This window comes from Anabrus simplex, chromosome 8 (genome assembly GCF_040414725.1).
Source record: "Anabrus simplex isolate iqAnaSimp1 chromosome 8, ASM4041472v1, whole genome shotgun sequence".
NCBI classification, from domain to species: domain Eukaryota; kingdom Metazoa; phylum Arthropoda; class Insecta; order Orthoptera; family Tettigoniidae; genus Anabrus; species Anabrus simplex.
Window position 1 is genome coordinate 27,860,820 of NC_090272.1, and position 21,526 is coordinate 27,882,345.

Genomic DNA, 21,526 nt, shown 5'->3' on the forward strand with positions numbered 1-21,526 from the left:
CACAGATATTCATGAATTTGGATTTTTGTTACTAAGTCCATATCAGCGCCGAGTCATGAGAAAATGGGTAAACAGGATTTAATGAAAATCTGTATGTAAAGTCGGAGAATAAGGTACTAGAGTCTACGCTATAAATAATTTTATAAGACGCCCTAGTATCACAGAGTCGGATGAAAACTAAATGTGAAGGCCCACAATACAGAAAGCTCATAAAATTTATCAACAATAACATTACATTGACCATTGTTTGTTGTGATGTGTTTTGCGTCTTCTGTTGTCGCTCATCTCCGATAGATACGATGACTGCTTCGTACCAAGTATTTTCTTTTAATTGCCTTACTTCGCACCGACACAGATAGGTCTTAACGCGACGATGGGATAAGAAAGGGCGAGGAGTGTGAAGGAAAGTGGCCTTGGCCTTAATTAAAGTGCAGCACCAGCATTTGTCTGGTGTAAAAATGGGAAACCACGGAGTACTATATTCAGGGCTGCCAGCAGTGGGGTTCGAATCCACTACCTCACGGATGCAAGCTCACAGCTGCGTGCCCCTAACCACACGGCCAACTCGCCCGGTCATACCGAGTGCCTGAATATTGGCGGGAAGTAGTTGGGGAGCTAGATAACTTTCTTCTTTAGCATACCATTCCTTTGGTTCATAAAGTTTCTGATACTACTGGTAAATAACACACTGGTTCATCATAGCATTCGAGGTATTCAATCCCTACTCTGAGGCACTGATTGGAATGAGTAGTGAGCATATTTAACGGAAAAATGGCAAATGAGTATTCACGGCTGCCAGCGGCCTGGTCATTCAAGCTCTGGTACTTTGGACTGTTAGATCGGCACCGTAGTACTATTTGTTAAAAGTGAGAATATGTACAGTTTTTCATTTGATCGAATATTTTATGTGATAACATTGCTTTTAATCCTACTTTCCTACTGACGTTTTTGTAATGGACTTCAGTCAGAAAAGCCACAAAGTCAATCTTTTTGAGAATCCCGTAGCGAAGCACGGGTAAATAAATAAATAAATAAATAGATAGATAGATAGATAGATAGATAGACAGATAGATAAATAAATAAATAAATAAATAAATAAATAAATAAATAATACGGGCATACATACGATGCATAACAACTAGAGTACGATTTCAGTGTATGAGACCCTCACCAGGATTACTTGATTTGAGAATTAGAAGAAAAGTCCAAAGAAAAGCAGTATGATATGTAGTTCGACAATGTGGTCACAAGACAATGTACAATTTATACAGCCGTGATATGAGTTCTCATTTTAAATACATAAGGCTGTAAGTTATCGCTGTCGGCAATGTCGCCGGGAAATGCCGGCATTGCACACACTTGTTTTCTAGTATGGTAGAGCTTTCAAAGCCCTGCTACCAGATGTACACTGGTATCAGAACTCGCAGGTAAATGGCGACAAAATGAGTTACTGGGAATCAATATTCGTTCCTATCACTGGTAAACATCAAAATTAAGGGTATATATATATATATATATAACTGTGATGTAATCAGCCACCATGGGCCACGTCCTTGTGGTCTGCCATAGCCTAATACATAATCAAACATTCCCCGCTTGCAACCCTTGTAGTTCACCTCAAGTGGACATGTGAAGCATTTATTTGTGATAATGGGTAATTACAGAAACTATTCTGCAGGCTTCAAGCTAAACGTAATTGTCTTCGCCGAACAGCACAGAAACAGAGCCATGGAAAGAACATTTTCAGAATGAAAAGTTGGTATGTGACCGGTGGTAATTAAAATACAAGCTAAAAAACACAAGCGCATGTGTCAGATGGAGCAGCATCACAGTCTGGTGTCACGCGATCACAGATGATTAACATAGTGGGGTCCCGGTCCTCTGAAGCAGTCTCTGAATTGTCGATGGTGATGTATTTGGTGAAAGTTGTAGGCTACGAACATCTTGCAAACATGACTGTGTTGCTTAACACCCCGTAAGTCATATAGTCTACGCGTTTAAATTGTGTTTTCACATGCATTTTATATTACAGTTCCGATTTATCTTTTAATCAGCCAGGGGAACAAAATTTGAACATGCGACGATTATGCAATGAAATTTTAAAATCAGATTTTTATATAGGAAATAAAGGATGCGACGATTATGAGTGAAATACGGGAACAAGACAAACATAATGATACTGTATCTGTTATTCCTTTTTATGGGACACAATTTCTAGGCAAATTTATTCAATTTTCAGTTGTTGTTGCTGTTGTTGTTTGAGTCATCAGTCCATAGACTGGTTTGATGCAGCTCTCCATGCCACCCTATCCCGTGCTAACCTTTCCATCTCTACGTAACTACTGCATCCCACATCTGCTCTAATCTGCTTGTCATATTCATACCTTGATCTACCCCTACCGTTCTTACCACCTTACACTTCCTTCAAAAACCAACTGAACAAGTCCTGGGTGTCTTAAAATGTGTCCTATCATTCTATCTCTTCTTCTTGTCAAATTTAGCCAAATCGATCTCCTCTCACCAATTCGATTCAGTATCTCTTCATTCATGATTCGATCTACCCATCGCAACTTCAGCATTCTTCTGTAAAGGTGCGGTTTCCTATGTGCAGCGGTCGCATGCGATTGCTGCATGCAGGGGGCGCATGCGTTGGGCGCATGGCCTTGTCAGTTTCCATTGTGCAGTTGGTGCGCGCGCCTCAGAAGGGCCAGTCTACTCGCGCAATGGTGAGTGTTGTGACACAAGCTTGGTTGTACATTTTAAAACAGGAAATGGAAGACAGTATCATGATGGAAATAGAAAGAAAGAGAAGGAAGAAGGTAGATAATATGTATTTAAGGAGAAATGAGGAAGGGTATCATTCCAATTTAATTTCCAAGCACCTACTGGACGACGAAATAAAGTTTCATCATTTTTTTCGTTTAACGAGATATCAGTTTCAATTGTCCGACTCGTGGCTGAACGGTCAGCGTACTGGCCTACGGTTCAGAGGGTCCTGGGTTCGATTCCCGGCCGGGTCGGGGATTTTAACCTTAATTGGTTAATTCCAATGGCACGGGAGATGGGTGTATGTGTTGTCTTCATCATCATTTCATCCTCATCACGAGGCGCAGGTCGCCTACGGGAGTCAAATAGAAAGACCTGCACCTGGCGAGCCGAACCCGTCCTGGGATATCCCGGCACTAAAAGCCATACGACATTTCAGTTTCAATTTGTATTGTCTGCAATTAAAAATGACATAGACCAACAGAAAGTATTTGGAAGTCGAACGCCACTGAATTTTGGGAAAGATGGCAATTTCCTAATTGTGTCGGAGCAATTGACGGAAAACTTATCCGGATTGTATGCCCTTCGAAGAGCGGGTCTCTGTTCTTCAATTACAAGAACTTTTTCTCCATTTTTCTTTTGGCAATCGTGGACGCGAATTACAAGTTCGTTGCAGTTGACGTCAGATCGTATGGAAAAGAAGGTGATAATGGAATATTTGCAAAGTCGAATATGGGCAAAAAGTTGTATTCGAACAATTTCGACTTTCCACCAGAAGCAAATTTGCCAGGTTCTGAGAGGGTTCTGCCACATGTAATTGTTGGGGATGAAGCATTCAGGCTTCACAAGAACATTCTGAAACCATTTAATAGGTCACAGGCAAAGGAAAATTTTGAAAAGGCAATTTTCAATTACCGTCTATGCAGAGTCAGGCGTGTTTCTGAGAATGCTTTTGGTTTACTGTGTGAAGTTTTCAGATTGTTTTACTCCCCAACCGGAGTTAAACCTGAAACCGGTGACAAGTTAGTATTAGCTGCAGGCTGCCTCCACAATTTAATTAGGGAAGATTGTCAATCACTTTCGACTTCACAGTGAAACAGCTGTGAGGAACATGACACCTCTTAGTAGAAATGGAGGATTCGCCCAGGCAGAAGGATTCCAGGTTCAAGATTCTTTCATGGATTTTTTTGTAGCAGAAGGCAAAGTTGAATGGCAAGAGAGAGCAATTCAAGGCACATAATTAGACCAGGGATATGGTATGGACAGCTATATTTTTCACTACACAGTAAAACCTCTTCAAGACGAAAGCTTGTCCGAAGTGGAAATGTTTCGCAGTTCCTGTGATTATAACAGTCTTTATTGCGTTATGAAATTTGAGTAAAGTGGAATCTGCATAACACGTGAGTGGAAAAGATTTTATTTACGGATAATATTATTGTAAAATGCGGATAAAATTATTGTGGCAATGAAATCATTTAAGCTCTGTGTTGTACTGTACGAGCAAATACTGGCCATGACGGCCACATTATGTTCAAACCATGATCATATACACGAACTTCGGTGCAAAAGTGACGCAAACCAATTTACCATTCATTGATTCTCACTCTTCCAAACTGTTTAAATTATCGTACACAATTCACGGGTGTATTCATAACAAGAAATAAAAACCAAGTGCGTGGATGTGTAGTGTTGTGAAATATTATTATTATTATTATTATTATTATTATTATTATTATTATTATTATTATTATTATTATTATTATTATTATTATTACTGAAATCCGTGGATCACATGCATACATCAGTCAAGATATTCGAGTGGCATTCAAGAATAGATATTGATATGTTGTTAATGTTTTCTTTCATAATTTTCCGTTTTTTCCGAATGCAATGCAGAAACAAATCTATCGGAAAGGAAAATCGGTTCCTTGGAATTCCGCCTTCATCTGTATATATGTTTTGTACATAACGCACTTTTCTGCTTGTATAAACATGTTCCATTTCAATATTTTAAGCAGTTGTGAAATTTTGTAAACACTGTCAAAATAATTCAAAATAGAGAATATTCATATCAATTGGTATTCACAAAGCAATGTTTCCGTTGTACGGTATGAGCAAATAATATACTAATTTTTGTTTACTACTATTCATAAAACGCTATGCAGAGGTGCCAACCTTTGAAGCTGATTATCAGTAATCGCCCTCCGTCCCCGAGAAAAATGTAGAGTCAAGTCCAAAGCGCCCTTCTCGATAATGACATCCCTTTTGCCCTTCCCTCTAGCAATCTATTTGAAAGAATATCATATTAAACAATAACATTTGCACACAACCTGTTAATTCTGTAAAAAAATATTCCTTGTACCTTGTTTCTCACGCAGCAGCTCGTTTTCACTGTAGTTTTTCTTGAAGCATCCTTCCCACTGTGATGACATTTTCGTCTTCTCAACCACAAGTGATTCCAGTGCAGATGTGCTTAATGTAGGCCTCACTTCTTTCTCAATCATTCTGTCAACTGTCAGTACCGTACACTTAACACAGCAAATGCAACATTACTGAAGGGTTTATAGTGGAAAAGATCAGCTCCTGAGCTCCCTCATTCACAATGAATTTTTCAACGCTTACGGGTAGCAAAAGGAACTCACGATCGAATAAGTATCGTTGCCAACTCACAAGCAATAAAACGGGGACCATTTAGGAGAAAGGCTCAAAAGGATTGAACATTTTTCCTTATTTTCTTTCTTTCCTTAGAAAATTATTTTTTCGTGATAATGTCAACTTCTCCGTAATAATTTCCCCTTTGACCGTAATCCCGTAATCGTGAGGGAAAATCCGTAATAATTACGGACAATCCGTAATAGTTGACACCTCTGGCTATGTGACTTGAAAACTTTTGTAAATACGTTGTGTAAACATTTTATAAAAATGAAACCGTGGGGCATTTTAAAATAATCACTCATCTGTTTTATCATTGAAATTGGAGGCTATTTCTTCCCAGATTTTGTCTCGGAGCACAATATTTTTATAGTCCTGATGGGAGCAGTCATATAGTTCCCGTCTTCCGGAAACAAACTCAATAAATCTCGCCTCTTCGTCTTTAGAAAAGCTCATCATGAGATAATACACGCATGCGTCCGCTGCACCCGACTGGTATACTCAGCACTGCCTGCGTCTACTGCATGCGATGATTTCTAGGAGCTGCATGAAGGAAACCAGTCCTATAGCATTCCATTGTAGGAGTCAGGGAGGGAATGGATGCAGTAGCGGTCGGCAGCAGACGCATGCGACCGCTGCACATAGGAAACCGCACCTTAACACCACATTTCAAAAGCTTCTATTCTCTTTCTTTCTGAGCTAGTTATCGTCCATGTTTCACTTCCATACAATACCACGCTCCACACGAAAGTCTTCAAAAACATCTTTCTAATTCCTATATCAATGTTTGAAGTGAGCAAATTTCTTTTCTTAAGAAAGCTCTTCCTTGCTTATGCTAGTCTGCATCTTATGTCATCCTTACTTCTGCCATCGTTAGTTATTTTACTACCCAAGTAACAATATTCATCTACTTCCTTTAAGACTTCATTTTCTAATCTAATATTTCCTGCATCACCTGCCTTCGTTCGACTGCACTCCATTACTTTTGTTTTGGGCTTATTTATTTTCATCTTGTACTCCTTACCCAAGACTTCGTCCATACCATTCAGCAGCTTCTCGAAGTCCTCTGCAGTCTCCGATAAAATAACAATATCATCGGCAAATCTCAAGGTTCTGATTTCCTCCTCTTGGATTGTGATTCCCTTTCCAAATTCCTCTTTGTTCTCCTTTACTGCCTGTTCTGTGTAAACATTGAAGAGGAGGGGGGACAAACTGAAGCCTTGCCTCACTCCTTTCTGGATTGCTGCTTGTTTTTCAAAGCCCTTGATTCTTATCACTGCAGACTGACTTTTATAGATTGTAGATAATTCTTCGTTCTCGGTATCTGATCCCAATCACCTTCAGAATCGTAAATAGCTTGGTCCAATCAACATTATCAAATGCCTTTTCTAGATCTACGAATGCCATGTACGTGGGCTTGTCCATTTGATTCAATCCTCTAAGATCAGACGTAAAGTCAGGATTGCTTCACGTGTTCCTAAATTTCTTCTGAAGCCAAATTGATCTTCTCCCAACTCAGCTTCGACTTGTTTTCTATTCTTCTGTAAATAATACGTGTTAAAATTTTGCAGGCATGAGATACTAAACTAATGGTGCGGTAGTTTTCACACCGATCAGCACCGGCTTCTCCTGTCTCATACATCTTACACACTAAATGGAATAACTTTGCCATGCTGCTTTCCCCTAAGGCAGTAATTCAGAAGGAATGTCATCAATTCCAGGTGCCTTGTTCCTATTTAGGTCTCTCACAGCTCTGTTAAACTCTGACCTCAAAATTGGGTCTCCCATTTCATCAGCATCAACAGCCTCTTCTTGTTCCAGAACCAAATTATCTACATCTTTACCTTGATACAACTGTTGGATATGTTCTTGCCATCTTTCTGCTTTGTTGTCTTTCCCTAGTAGTGGCTATCCATCTGAGCTCTTAATATTCATACACCTAGATTTCCTTTCTCCAAAGGTTTCCTGATTTTCCTGTATGCAGCATCTACCTTTCCCAGGACCATACAACCTTCGACATCCTTGTACTTCTCCTTCAGCCATTCTTCCTTAGCTACCCTGCACTTTCTATCCACTTGATTCTTTAATCGCCTGTATTCTTTTCTGACCTCTTTATTTCTGGCATTCTTGTATTTTCGTCGTTCATCAATCAGGTCTAGTATCTGCTGAGTTATCCACTGATTCTTAGTTGATCTTTTCTTCCTTCCTAACATCTCTTCAGCAGCCCTACTGACTTCATTTTTCATGACTATCCACTCTTCCTCTATTGTGTTTCCTTCAGCCTTTTCATTTAGCCCTTGTGCCACATGTTCCTTGAAACAATCCCTCACACTCTTTTCTTTCAACTTGTCTAGATCCCATCTTTTTGCATTCTTTCCTTTCTTCAATTTCTTCAACTTCAGACGGCATTTCATGACCAACAAGTTGTGGTCAGAGTCCACGTCTGCTCCTGGGAAAGTTTTGCAATCCAACACCTGGTTTCTGAATCTCTGCCTAATCATAATGAAGTCTATTTGATATCTTCCAGTGTCTCCAGGTCTCATCCACGTATACAGATGTCTTTGTGGTGTTTGAACCAAGTATTGGCAAGGACTAAATTATGATCAGTGCAGAATTCAACCAGCAGACTTCCTCTTTCGTTCCTTTGTCCCAATCCAAATTCTCCTACTGTACTACCTTCTCTTCCTTGGCCTACCACTCCATTCCAGTCTCCCATCACAATTAGATTCTCGTCACCTTTTACATATTGTATTAAATCTTCTATCTCTTCATATATTCTTTCGATCATCCGCTCAACTAGTAGGCGTATAGACCTGCACTATTGTGGTGGGCATTGGTTTGGTGTCTATCTTGACAACAATAATTCTTTCACTATCCTGGTCGTAGTAGCTTACCCGCTGCCCTATTTTCTTATTCATTATTAAACAAACTCCTGCATTTCCCTTGTTTGATTTTGTGTTGATAATTCGGTAGTCACCGGACCAAAAATCCTGTTCTTCCTGCCAACGTACTTTACTTATACAAACTACATCTAACTTTAGTCTATCCATCTCCATTTTCAGATTCTCTAACCTACCACAATGATTCAAACTTCTAACATTCCACGCTCCGACTCGCAGAATGCCAGTATCCATCTACCTGATGATCGCCCCCTCTCGTGTAGTCCCCACCCGGAGATCCGAATGGGGGACTAGTTTACCTCCGGAATATTTTACCCGGGAGGAAGCCATCATCAGTACATCATTCATACAGAGAGAGCTGCATGTCCTCAGGAGTTAGTTACAGCTGTAGTTTCCCGTTGCTTTCAGCCGTGTAGCAGTATCAACACAGCTAAGCCATGTTGAGTATTATTACAAGGCCATATCAGTAAATCATCCAGACTGCCGCCCTTGCAACCTCCGAAAGGCTGCTACCCCCCTTTCGATGAACCATTCGTTAGTCTGGTCTATCTGCGTCATTGGGACACGCAAGCCTCCCCACCGCGGCAAGGTTACATGGTTCATAGAGGAGCCAATTTACAGTATAATGTAATTTCACTTTGTTTTGTTTTTGTTTGTTTGTCCAACCCTTGTCCTGTTTTTCCATGGGGTCGGGTATGAGGCGAGATGAATCTGTCTTGGTGGGTTTTTATGACCGGATGCCCTTCCTGACATCAACCTCATCAGAGGAATTAATGAGATGAAGAATGACGTGATATGTGATAGTAGGGAGAGGGTTAAGCCCAGTGATGGCACATAGCCTACTCCTGTCGAACAGCACCAAGGGGTCTGCTCAAGTTTTAACGTCCCCATCCAATGGACGAATCACCATCAACAGCGTCATATGCCCTCACTCCATACGAGCACTGCGGAGAGGTTTGGAATTTAATCCAGGCTTTTGGCACACAATCTAATGATTAGAAATTGTATACCGCCACCTCTCCTACCCTGACGGCCAACATTATGACAGTGGAAATTTTTTTGACCAACGGGACTCAAACTGGCTAACCACGGTGTCAGACCACTTAGACTTCAACGTCTTAAAATCACGGCCACCAGGCGGGCTTTGAGTAACAAAATTTTATTTCAAGTCAAAATCAGGTTTGTTAATTATTGTCAACATTCCAACACTAACTATCATAATAGGTGTACAGAATACAGTATATATGTGTGGCAGTTAAGGCATGCTAAGTAAAATTATTTTTTAAGCTGTAATATTTTAAAACACCAAGAGTGACTGTAGAAAGTGATCCAGTGGCAGTGAATATAACAAAGAGGGAAAAAGGAAGGAAACTAAAATTAATGAAGGTGTGGCATAGAACGTTCTAGAGCATTCCGGGGGAGCTGAAGGCATTCATTCCAAATGTACAAGATTTATAGATTACTAGCTGTAGTACCCGTCGTTGACGGGACGTTCACTTAGCATGTGATAATGCATTTTGTTCCCCAGATTTTGAGGCACATTGGTGGGCATGCCTCTGCCTGTCAGTGGTTAGTCGTGACATACTCGCATCCTTGCTCTCGTTCATTTTTTTTTTTACATTATTGCTGATCATGAATTGATCTCTTCCCTCCTGTATAAAAGAAAGTCAAGAATCCGATTAATATTACAAACAGTAACAGATGTACTAAGACTTTGAAACGTTGCCGGAACGATCTCCATAGCCACTCTCTTTGCAGTCTACAGAGTTAGTTACCGAATCTTGGATTTAAACTTTAACACGTCTGCCAAAGATATTTCCCTTATTTTTGGCTGTATCAGAAATAAGTATAGAACAAAAGATAGCCATGAACTATTCTCGTGTTAAGCCAACTGCAAGAGAGATACATCTAGTTTTATGCTTTAGGCCCCTTCCAAAGCATCCCCAACTGCTGAAATTTTTAGAACATATAGCTAAGATCCTGCTCGACCTTATTCTAAACTGAAATACCAAATTGCATTAAAACCCACCCATCCATTTTTCCATGATGCTGTAACAAACACCAGCTCGACATTGGCTATTACAATGGTGTGAGTATTCTACATTAACCAATTGGAATATCATGTTAAAAATCAATTCTATCACATGAAATACTCAATCGAATGAAAAACGGCAGAGTTTCTCACTTTTCACTAACGGTACTAAACTGACGTTCCAACCATACCAAGTTCCAGAACTGCAATGATCCGGCCACAGACAGTGGTGAAGACTGGTCTGCAGTTTTCCATTAAGTGTGCATACTTCCCATTCCTATCAGCCCAAGAGATGGGAAATATATAAATACACCACTAAGAAGAGTTATAAGTAAATATTTGGTTCATACATTTTTAAGGACACTATCAATGGACCATAATTGGAGGAACTGTGATCCCACTGTGATTTTAAAATGGAGACAAGAAGAAATCAAAGTTACAGGGTAGTAATAAACAAAACAAACTCATCTGCAAATAAGGTTATTGCATTTTAAAAACCGCATGCACTATGAATTAAATGCAATATAGTCCTGCACTAATTCTTATAAATGCATGATCTGTTTAACATACTGATGACCGGACCTGTACAGAGCTGCTATACCATGTTGAAAGGATAGTTCAAGCCCCCAAGAAAAAAAATTACACTGCTGCAATCAAACTACTGTAAACTGAAAAATGTTCAAGATATCAACCTCACACTTGGAACATGTATTCACCAGGTTGATTAGTAAGCTGTACAGAGTGATACCTTGCAAAACAGTATCCTTTGTGGCTTCATTTAGTAGTCTTTCTCACCAGGGTGTAGTAGGAAAGATACCAATCTGTCCTGTCTGTGCCTTTCATGTACTTACTGTATTAAAGTATGCCAGGATTTTTGTTCATGGTTACTCCCCGTTTAGTGTTAGCCGTTCATTATTAGAAATACCCTATTCCCAGTCACTCAGTACATCTGAAACTGGTCTGCATACAGTAAATCACAAATATCAGTATCCGTCAGCAACTGAACGTGCTGATCCATGCTAGCATCCGCACTGAAGCTTCAGTGAATAGCTCTTGCTTGTTGTTTTAAGGGGCCTAACATCGAAGGTCATCGGCCCGTGAATAGCTCTAAATTTATGATATTATTATCAGTATCCGTCAGCAACTGAACGTGCTGATCCATGCTAGCATCCGCACTGAAGCTTCAGTGAATAGCTCTAAATTTATGATATTATTTTGTTAACTACATGATTTACAGAAAGAAAAAAAGATATAGCAATAGCTGCCTTATACTCTATACTCCATGACTACACTGTTGAAACTTATAATTGAATGGCTAAATGCAGAAAGGGAACATGTCCACTTTTTCATGAAACTCGTTTTTAACCGGAAATGGCATCTTTGGACCTAGCCGCTTCGTTCTCTACAAAAAGGGAATATCTTCCATAAGTAGACATCTATGAAATAAGCATGAGGAATATGCATTTGATGCAGAAAGGGAACATGTCCTGTACATGTTTCCTTTCTGCAGAGAACAGTTTTGTACGATTGGTAGACCTGTCATATCTACAACTCCTTCTGATAAAACAAAAGAAGGTTTATTTGATTTATGGAAAATGGCTACTTCAAGTGATGATGGCATGTGTAGTTCTCCAGACAGAAAGAGAAAGAAAGGTGTAAGGAATCCCGATACTTATAAGAGAAATGTAATTCGAGTTGCTAGGGTGAAGGGTGAGCCTTACATCAACTGGGCAGGCAAAAATGTTCCTGGAAGAAAGAAATAGGATGTGGGTATATATAACCTTAAAGTGTTTCTTCATATTATTCCAAGTCCTGTTGTTGTTGGAAATATTGTTGTCGTATGTAAAAGCTGACTCCTAAGTTATAGAACTCTTTCAACAGATGTCGATGCGGCTGTTTGGTTGAAGTTACGGATGAAGAAATGCTGCAAATCATGGAAACATTCAATGGAATGAACACAAAAGACGAGCAGGATATACACTTACAACGACTCATAGAAATGGAAAAAGTGAGACGGAAATGTTCTAGGGAAGATACTAATATAAAAAAACCAAGATCTCTCTCTGCGAAGTATCACGTGCTTTGTGGATCGAGTCGTGTTCGAGTTTGCAAAACTGCATTTTAGCAAGCTCATGGTGTAACACCTAAGAGGGTTTATCATCATTTGCTGATTCTAAAACAGGGAAAATCACCCAGTAATTTACGTGGTAAATCCTCAAGTGCAAATGCTATTTATGGAAATGTGTGCTGTCAAATTCATGATCATATATCGTCATTTCCCCACAGAGTCTTCACATTACGCGGGAACAGAAATAAAATATTTAGATGTAAGATTATCTCTGAAGGAGGTGTACGAAATGTTTATGGTACTGTATCCTGATTCTAAGGTACAGTTCCAGTTTTACTGGAAGTATTTTAAACAGAAATTTTATCTGCGGTTTGGCAGACCTGAAAAGGATACCTGCAGTACTTGTAAGGAACTCACTTGTAAAATCAAGAGTACGTTTCTGTGTGATAGTGCCAAAAGAGTTGCTGCTGAAGAATTGTTGATACACAAGCGCAGAAGTCAGAAATTCTATTGTGCATTAAAAGAAGTGACTGCAAGATGTGAACATGAGGAGTGTGCTTAGTCTGTATTTCGATTACATGGAAACTGTTTCGCTGCCACATATTCCTGTGCAAGACATATACTATTACAGGCAGTTAAGTGTGAATACGCTTGGTATACATAATTTGAGAACGCACAATATGAAATGTTATGTGTATCATGAAGGAATAGCAAAAAAATCACTAGATGAATTGTGCAGTTTCCTGAAAGACTACATTGACAATGACGTAAGCCCAAGCATATCAGAACTTAACTTGTTCAGTGATAACTGTCCTGGACGAAATAAAAACAATACTTTAGTGAGATTCTTGATGGGTTTAGCTGAAACAGGCTGGTTTAGGGTAATTAAACAGTACTTTCCCCAGAGGGGCCACTCATTTCTGCCCTGTGATAGGGACTTCGGTCTCATTAAGAAAGTAGTTTGTAAGGCGGATAGAATATACACAGTTAAGCAATAATGTGAACTCATACAAAGAGCATCTGTCAAGAAGAACAAGTTCAAGGTTTTCGAAGTTAATCAAGACAGTATTATTAACTGGAAAGCATGGTGGCCATGTTTGTTTAAGAAAACTTGTTACTCAAATGGGAAATAATGTTCCAAGTCAGAACAAGGGATCGTTTGGAGTTTCCAAGTACTTTTATTTTGAATATTGTTCCACCAAACCAGGGTATGTGATGACTAGCGATTTCCTTGGTGGCTTAATAAGCCATACTTTCAAACCTAGGAATACTGTTTGCAGAAAAATTGAACTGCCAACAGAAAATGCCTACTCTGGGAAACTTCCCATCCTAAAGCAGAAGAGAGAAGATCTACAGAAATGTCAACAGTACATTCCAGACACATACATTTTCTGGAGAGAGTCGTTTGATTGGCCAACATACTAGGGTAACATCATACACCATGATATCATGACAGTGATATACAAGAGAACACTTCCCTAACCTCCAGTGTGTGTAATGGCATAGGCCTATAACATTTCTTAAATGTAACATAATCTGAAATCAAGTGTATTTTATGCATAATTAAATAATCACATAACCTTCATCTGTGCTTTTTGTACTCCCCAGCCAATATAATTAAATATAATTAAAAATGTGATATTGTTAAGTGCAGAAAGGCAAAACATGTCCCCAAACTTCTAGTGATGATTCGGAGTATGTCTGTTAAAATGGATGACTAAAAATACATGTAAAATCATTCCGATAATATACCTTTAATCTCCCATTAGCACAAAGATAATACTAAGTACCATACGGACGTAATATTGTTTTTAGTTATTTACCTAAAATTTGTCAAGCTGGACATGTTTCTTTTCTGCATTTAGCCATTCAATTACACTACCAAATTGTAGCAATGATCAAGGAAAAACGAGAATTCTCATAGCCCGTTACCCATGTGGCATATCAGATAATAATCTGCGTATGCATCTTGAATGTAGAATTGAAAGGAATAAACTAAGATGGTTTGGACATGCAAAGAGGATGGAGGAGGAAAGAATACCAAAAACAGATGATGGAAATGAAGTTTGAGGCAAAGAAAGTGAGAGGGAGACCTAGAGCAAGGTGGATCGATTCAATAAAGAGGAGTGCAAGAAGAAGAAACCCTGACTGAGACGAAATGATAGAAGAGGAATGGTGGGAGAAGCGAGGAAGGTGGAGAAGTGCATAAATGTCCAGATCTAGCAGAAGATGGATAAGGGGAAAGGAGGAGGATAATAAATCTTGAAACATTTTGTCATCACACAAGGCATGTTGCATTGGGCAATGATCAAGGGAATCAGAGGTGCATAAAAACTAGAATTCTCGTACATTGACTCTTGGCATGTAAGAACACCTATGTATATACTTTATGTAGTTTTCATTGCTAAGAAGAGCGTGTTGGTGGAAAAATATATTGGCACGAACATCTACAATCCCACTACTCTACGACATGCTTATAAGTATTACAAGTTGTCCATTTCATGACCGTATCGATGTTTAATCAAGAAGTAAGTATAAATAACCATCTAATCGATACTTTATTAATGCCTCAGGCAAAATTGAATAAAATTAAAACTTACAGGACATGTTTCGACCACTTAGTGGTCCTCTTCAGCTGTATAAATAAAGAACTGAAAAGAAAAACATTGACAATAAGCACAAATAAAAGTTCTTTGGAGACTCCTTTGATAAAAATGGTGGTCGTCAGAATAGGTCATCTTGCCTTTCGTTCTTGTTTGGAAAAGATGTTTATTCTGCGCTGTCTAGAGGGTCTGTCTTTGAGCGCGACCTGGTGAAGTAACGATGTGATACAGTTTGACAGTTCATGGAAAGCTCTGGAGAGAAGGGAAGTAGAGTTTCATCGTCATCTAAAATAACATGTGAGGGAGGAGGGAGATTGGGCTGTGCTTCTGCGATGTCGTGTTTGATTATATCTCTTGTTCGTCTAGTCTGTTTCATGTCTACCCATTCTAAGTATTTGCTAATATTCTCATATAAGATGTTTTTATGCTCGTTGTTTTCGTTGAGATTCTCTTCACCGTTTTCCAATTTATCAAGAACGATGTGGATGTTTTCCAGGTTGTTCATACGATTACCTTTATTAATCATACAGATAATTTGAAGGTCCTGTTTTATATTGGTGAATTTGTGGTTGGACTCTTTCATATGGGATCCCATGGCAGAGAATCTTTTGTATCTTTCAGCATTGACATGTTCTTGATATCTAATTGAGAAGTTCCTTCCAGATTGTCCCACGTAAGTTTTTTTACATTGAGCACAAGTCAGCTTATAAATACCCGATTCCTGGAATTCGTCATCTTTAAGTTTATTAGCTTTATTATGACTAAAGAAACTATGTTTCATGTTGTTGTTTGTAGAGAAGGCTACCTTGGTATTGTGTTTCTTGAATAAGTTGGTGATTTCGTAAATCTTTGGGTTATTAAAGGTGAATTTTACATATCCTTTTTCTTTTTCTGAATGCTGTTTAAGTTTAATTTGTTGTTGGTATTTGCATTTAGTGATGATTTTATTGATGAATTTCAAACTGAAACCATTATGTAGAGCCTGTTGACGAATGAAAGAAAGTTCCTTTTTTCTGTCTGTTTCTGTTAGCGGAATTTCAAAGGCTCTGTTGACGAAACTATAATAAGCTGATTTCTTTTGCGAGATGGGATGTAAAGAATCACTTTTGATTGTAGTCGGGGTAAAAGTGGGTTTCCTGTATATTTTAAATTGGAAATGGTTGTCTTTACGAATTGTTTGGATATCCAGAAAATTGAGTATGCCTTTCTCTTCTTCTTCAGCTGTAAATTTTATGTTTGGGTCTAAATTATTCAAAGTATTAAGGATACTGTGACTATCATTTATTTCCTTGTTAATTATGGCATAGGTATCGTCAACATATCGAAGCCAGAGATCGAGTCCTTTAATGTGACCTACTATCTGAGTGTGTTTCAAAAAGTCGAGGTAAATGTTAGCTAAAATTCCAGAAGCCGGCGCTCCCATTGGAAGTCCATCTTGCTGATATATTTTATTATTAAAAGAGAAGAAATCGTGGTTCAAAACGAATTCCAAGATAGTAATGAAGTTTTCTATTTCAGGTATACTGATACGTTTGTGAAATAATAAATTCGTCTTTATAATCTCAATGGTGTTCTTAATAGGAATGTTCGTGTACATGTCCTTGATGGAAATTCTAAGTTCCCATGGAGGGAATTAGATTCTTTTCCACCAATAGAGCATATCAAAAATCAGATGGATGGCTTTTCCGGCGTTTGCTCTATTAACCAGCGCTTCGTCTTAGGTCTGACACTAGACTCTTCAGAGTGGGATGTGTCAGACCCTACCCACTGACGCTGGGGTGTATGCAGGTGAACTTATCAGAAGCTTATTTATGAAGCACAGTCTGATAACTGCATACGGGAGATAAAACTCCACAATGGAATTAATGCCCGCCTAGCAATTCCAAATGGAAATTCTAAGTTCCCATGGAGGGAATTAGATTCTTTTCCACCAATAGAGCATATCAAAAATCAGATGGATGGATTTTCCGGCGTTTGCTCTATTAACCAGCGCTTCGTCTTAGGTCTGACACTAGACTCTTCAGAGTGGGATGTGTCAGACCCTACCCACTGACGCTGGGGTGTATGCAGGTTGTTCACAAACGTATCAGTATACCTGAAATAGAAAACTTCATTACTATCTTGGAATTCGTTTTGAACCACAATTTCTTCTCTTTTAATAATAAAATATATCAGCAAGATGGACTTCCAATGGGAGCGCCGGCTTCTGGAATTTTAGCTAACATTTACCTCGACTTTTTGGAACACACTCAGATAGTAGGTCACATTAAAGGACTCGATCTCTGGCTTCGATATGTTGACGATACCTATGCCATAATTAACAAGGAAATAAATGATAGTCACAGTATCCTTAATACTTTGAATAATTTAGACCCAAACATAAAATTTACAGCTGAAGAAGAAGAGAAAGGCATACTCAATTTTCTGGATATCCAAACAATTCGTAAAGACAACCATTTCCAATTTAAAATATACAGGAAACCCACTTTTACCCCGACTACAATCAAAAGTGATTCTTTACATCCCATCTCGCAAAAGAAATCAGCTTATTATAGTTTCGTCAACAGAGCCTTTGAAATTCCGCTAACAGAAACAGACAGAAAAAAGGAACTTTCTTTCATTCGTCAACAGGCTCTACATAATGGTTTCAGTTTGAAATTCATCAATAAAATCATCACTAAATGCAAATACCAACAACAAATTAAACTTAAACAGCATTCAGAAAAAGAAAAAGGATATGTAAAATTCACCTTTAATAACCCAAAGATTTACGAAATCACCAACTTATTCAAGAAACACAATACCAAGGTAGCCTTCTCTACAAACAACAACACGAAACATAGTTTCTTTAGTCATAATAAAGCTAATAAACTTAAAGATGACGAATTCCAGGAATCGGGTATTTATAAGCTGACTTGTGCTCAATGTAAAAAAACTTACGTGGGACAATCTGGAAGGAACTTCTCAATTAGATATCAAGAACACGTCAATGCTGAAAGATACAAAAGATTCTCTGCCATGGGATCCCATATGAAAGAGTCCAACCACAAATTCACCAATATAAAACAGGACCTTCAAATTATCTGTATGATTAATAAAGGTAATCTTATGAACAACCTGGAAAACATCCACATCGTTCTTGATAAATTGGAAAACGGTGAAGAGAATCTCAACGAAAACAACGAGCATAAAAACATCTTATATGAGAATATTAGCAAATACTTAGAATGGGTAGACATGAAACAGACTAGACGAACAAGAGATATAATCAAACACGACATCGCAGAAGCACAGCCCAATCTCCCTCCTCCCTCACGTTATTTTAGATGACGATGAAACTCTACTTCCCTTCTCTCCAGAGCTTTCCATGAACTGTCAAACTGTATCACATCGTTACTTCACCAGGTCGCGCTCAAAGACAGACCCTCTAGACAGCGCAGAATAAACATCTTTTCCAAACAAGAACGAAAGGCAAGATGACCTATTCTGACGACCACCATTTTTATCAAAGGAGTCTCCAAAGAACTTTTATTTGTGCTTATTGTCAATGTTTTTCTTTTCAGTTCTTTATTTATACAGCTGAAGAGGACCACTAAGTGGTCGAAACATGTCCTGTAAGTTTTAATTTTATTCAATTTTGCCTGAGGCATTAATAAAGTATCGATTAGGTGGTTATTTATACTTACTTCATGCTTATAAGTAGTTCAAAGTTTAGCCAAAAGATAGCTCAACAAGCTGCAAACAATGCCCATATGTAAAAAAAGATTTCCGGGGCCCGTCAACCACTGCTGGATGCAGTAATATGGAGATCTCCAGGGCTCGTCATCAATGTGTTAAAAACCAAAAGAAAAAATAATCTAAAGTATATAGTGAGAGTTTAAAATATTAACTAAATATGATTAATTTGTAAATTATTATAAGGAATGAAACAGTGCAATACCTGAGCTGCTTTGATAGGAACATGTGCACAAATTAAGGCTCTACTGTCACTTTATGAAATTACAATAAACTCACCTGGTGAAGGAGGTTCATCCAGGCCAGGGCTCCAGTAACGCTTGTGGGGTTTGCGATGTGGCATCGGAGGTACAGGCTCCAAAAAACCTTCTTGTTTATTCTCCTTTTCAGCTGATATGTTCTTATTCCAGTCAACGCCATTCAGAGGAGTCACACCAAGATTCTCTGTTGAGTAAAATAAATATTAATTTTTACAATGTCAAATAAAAACATGCGCCATTACACTGCAGTAACTATGACGAGTTATTCTTTAAGTATGGTTAAACTGAATCTATAAATGCTCAAGTGATCATAAGACCTGTTGTAGCCCCCTTCACTATTTACTAAAAGGGATGAAATATTTAGGCCACAGATCTTCCAGACAGCTTTCATCTGGTTTCCCTGTGGGCCTTCTAGAATGCAAAATAAGAATGTTCCTTCTCTAGTCGCATTGTGAAGGTTCCAGTAAGTACTTCATCAGCAGGAATGTAAGGAGGAGGCTAGCCGCAAACAAGGGAACTCAAGCTGGATAGCAGTCCTCGCTGTCGTCGGAGTTGTTGTGAGTGGTCGGTGTTTTACCAGGGTCAGTGCAGAGTTGTTGGAGCAAAGATGTGAGAGCTGAGAGAGCGTCATCAAGGTGAAGTGTTGGGTCAGTGTCAGTAGTGCTGAACTGTCGTTCTTGTTTTCATACTCTGGAGCTAGACAGCAGTGGTCCTAGTGGAAGTGAATGAGCAGTGTGGTTCATGTTTGTGGGTTACTGTATTCATGTCCTAGTTCGTGAACCATGGGCAACGGCTCAGTGGCCTAGTAAGCGGTCCTGAGAGTCGGGATACCAGTTGCTATGGAATGGGAGTGGGCATCTCGGACATATTCTGAATCATGGCCCTCCTTGTGCTCAGGCGGCTAGGACTATACAATTCACCGGTGGTCCATAACCCGTTAGAGGAGAGATCCTCACTTGGACTATGTGCAAGTAGGGTAGCATCCTGCTTCATGAATTTACTGAGCTCAGAACATTTTAAGCAAGCCTCGGACCTATGGGAGTAATGGAGTCCCACCCCCATTTAACAGGCGAGGGACTCCTTGGAAACAACTTGGCGAACGAAATGGAATTCGATGGGGAGCTATCAATATTAATGGGGCTTATGGAAGAAAGAAGGTAGAACTGGCTGAGTCAGCATCTGGATGTGCTAGGAACACGTGATATTAGGGTAAGGGGAGATAACGAGGAAGAGGTAGGAGATTATAAAGTGTACTTGACGGGTGTTAGAAAGGGAAGGGCAGAGTCTGCGGTAGGGCTCTTTATCAGGAATACCATTGCAAGCAACATAGTTTCTGTTAGGCAAGTAAATGAGCGAATGATGTGGGTAGATTTGTCAGTTGGAGGAATTAGGACAAGAATTGTGTCCATGTATTCACCATGTGAGGGTGCAGATGAAGATGAAGTTGACAAGTTTTATGAAGCATTGAGTGACATCGTGGTCAGGGTCAACAGCAAGGATAGAATAGTGCTAATGGGCGATTTCAATGTGAGAGTTGGGAATAGAACTGCAGGATACGAAAGGGTGATTGGTAAATGTGGGGAAGATATGGAAGCTAATGGGAATGGGAAGAGTTTGCTAGACTTCTGTGCCAGTATGGGTTTAGCTGTTACGAATACATTCTTCAAGCATAAGGCTATTCACCGCTACACATGGGAGGCTAGGGGTACCAGATCCATAATAGAATATATCTTAACTGACCTTGAATTCAGGAAATCTGTGAAAAATATACAAGTTTTTTGCGGATTTTTCGATGATACAGACCACTATCTGATATGTAGTGAACTAAGTATTTCTAGACCTAGGGTAGAGAAAGTGAAATCTGTCTGCAAACAAATAAGGGTAGAAAATCTCCAGGACGAGGAAAATAGACAGAAGTACATGGATATGATTAGTGAGAAGTTTCGAACAGTAGGCAGTAAGCAGGTTCAGGATATAGAAAGTGAATGGGTGGCGTACAGGGATGCCTAGGAACAACTGTGTGTAAAGATGGGAAAAGGCGAACATCTTGGTGGAATGATGAAGTGAGAGCAGCCTGTAAACGTAAAAACAAGGCTTATCAAAAATGACTCCAAACAAGGGCCGAGGCAGACAGGGATTTGTACGTAGATGAAAGAAACAGAGCGAAAAATAGTTGTTGAATCCAAAAAGAAGTCATGGGAAGATTTTGGTAATAACACGGAAAGGCTAGGTCAAGCAGCAGGGAAACCTTTCTGGACAGTAATAAAGAATCTTAGGAAACGAGGGAGAAAGGAAGTAAACAATGTTTTGAGTAATTCAGGTGAACTCATAATAGATCCCAGGGAATCACTGGAAAGGTAGAGGGAATATTTTGAACATCTTCTCAATGTAAAAGGAAATCATCCTGGTGGTGTTGCGAACAGCCAAGCTCATAGGGAGGAGGAAAATGATGTTGGTGAAATTACGCTTGAGGAAGTGGAAAGGATGGTAAATAAACTCCATTGTCATAA

The 21,526-nt window shown here is 39.1% G+C and overlaps 1 protein-coding gene across 1 annotated transcript in view; it reads right to left on the reverse strand.

Annotated features, from left to right (window-relative positions):
* The window catches only part of LOC136879281 (maternal embryonic leucine zipper kinase), a 544,919-nt gene that overhangs the window by 413,132 nt on the left and 110,261 nt on the right, over positions 1-21,526 (reverse strand). The window contains exon 8 of the mRNA XM_068228854.1: positions 19,036-19,200. Coding sequence (XP_068084955.1) covers positions 19,036-19,200 — 165 coding nt within the window. The remainder of the gene's footprint in view (positions 1-19,035; positions 19,201-21,526) is intronic.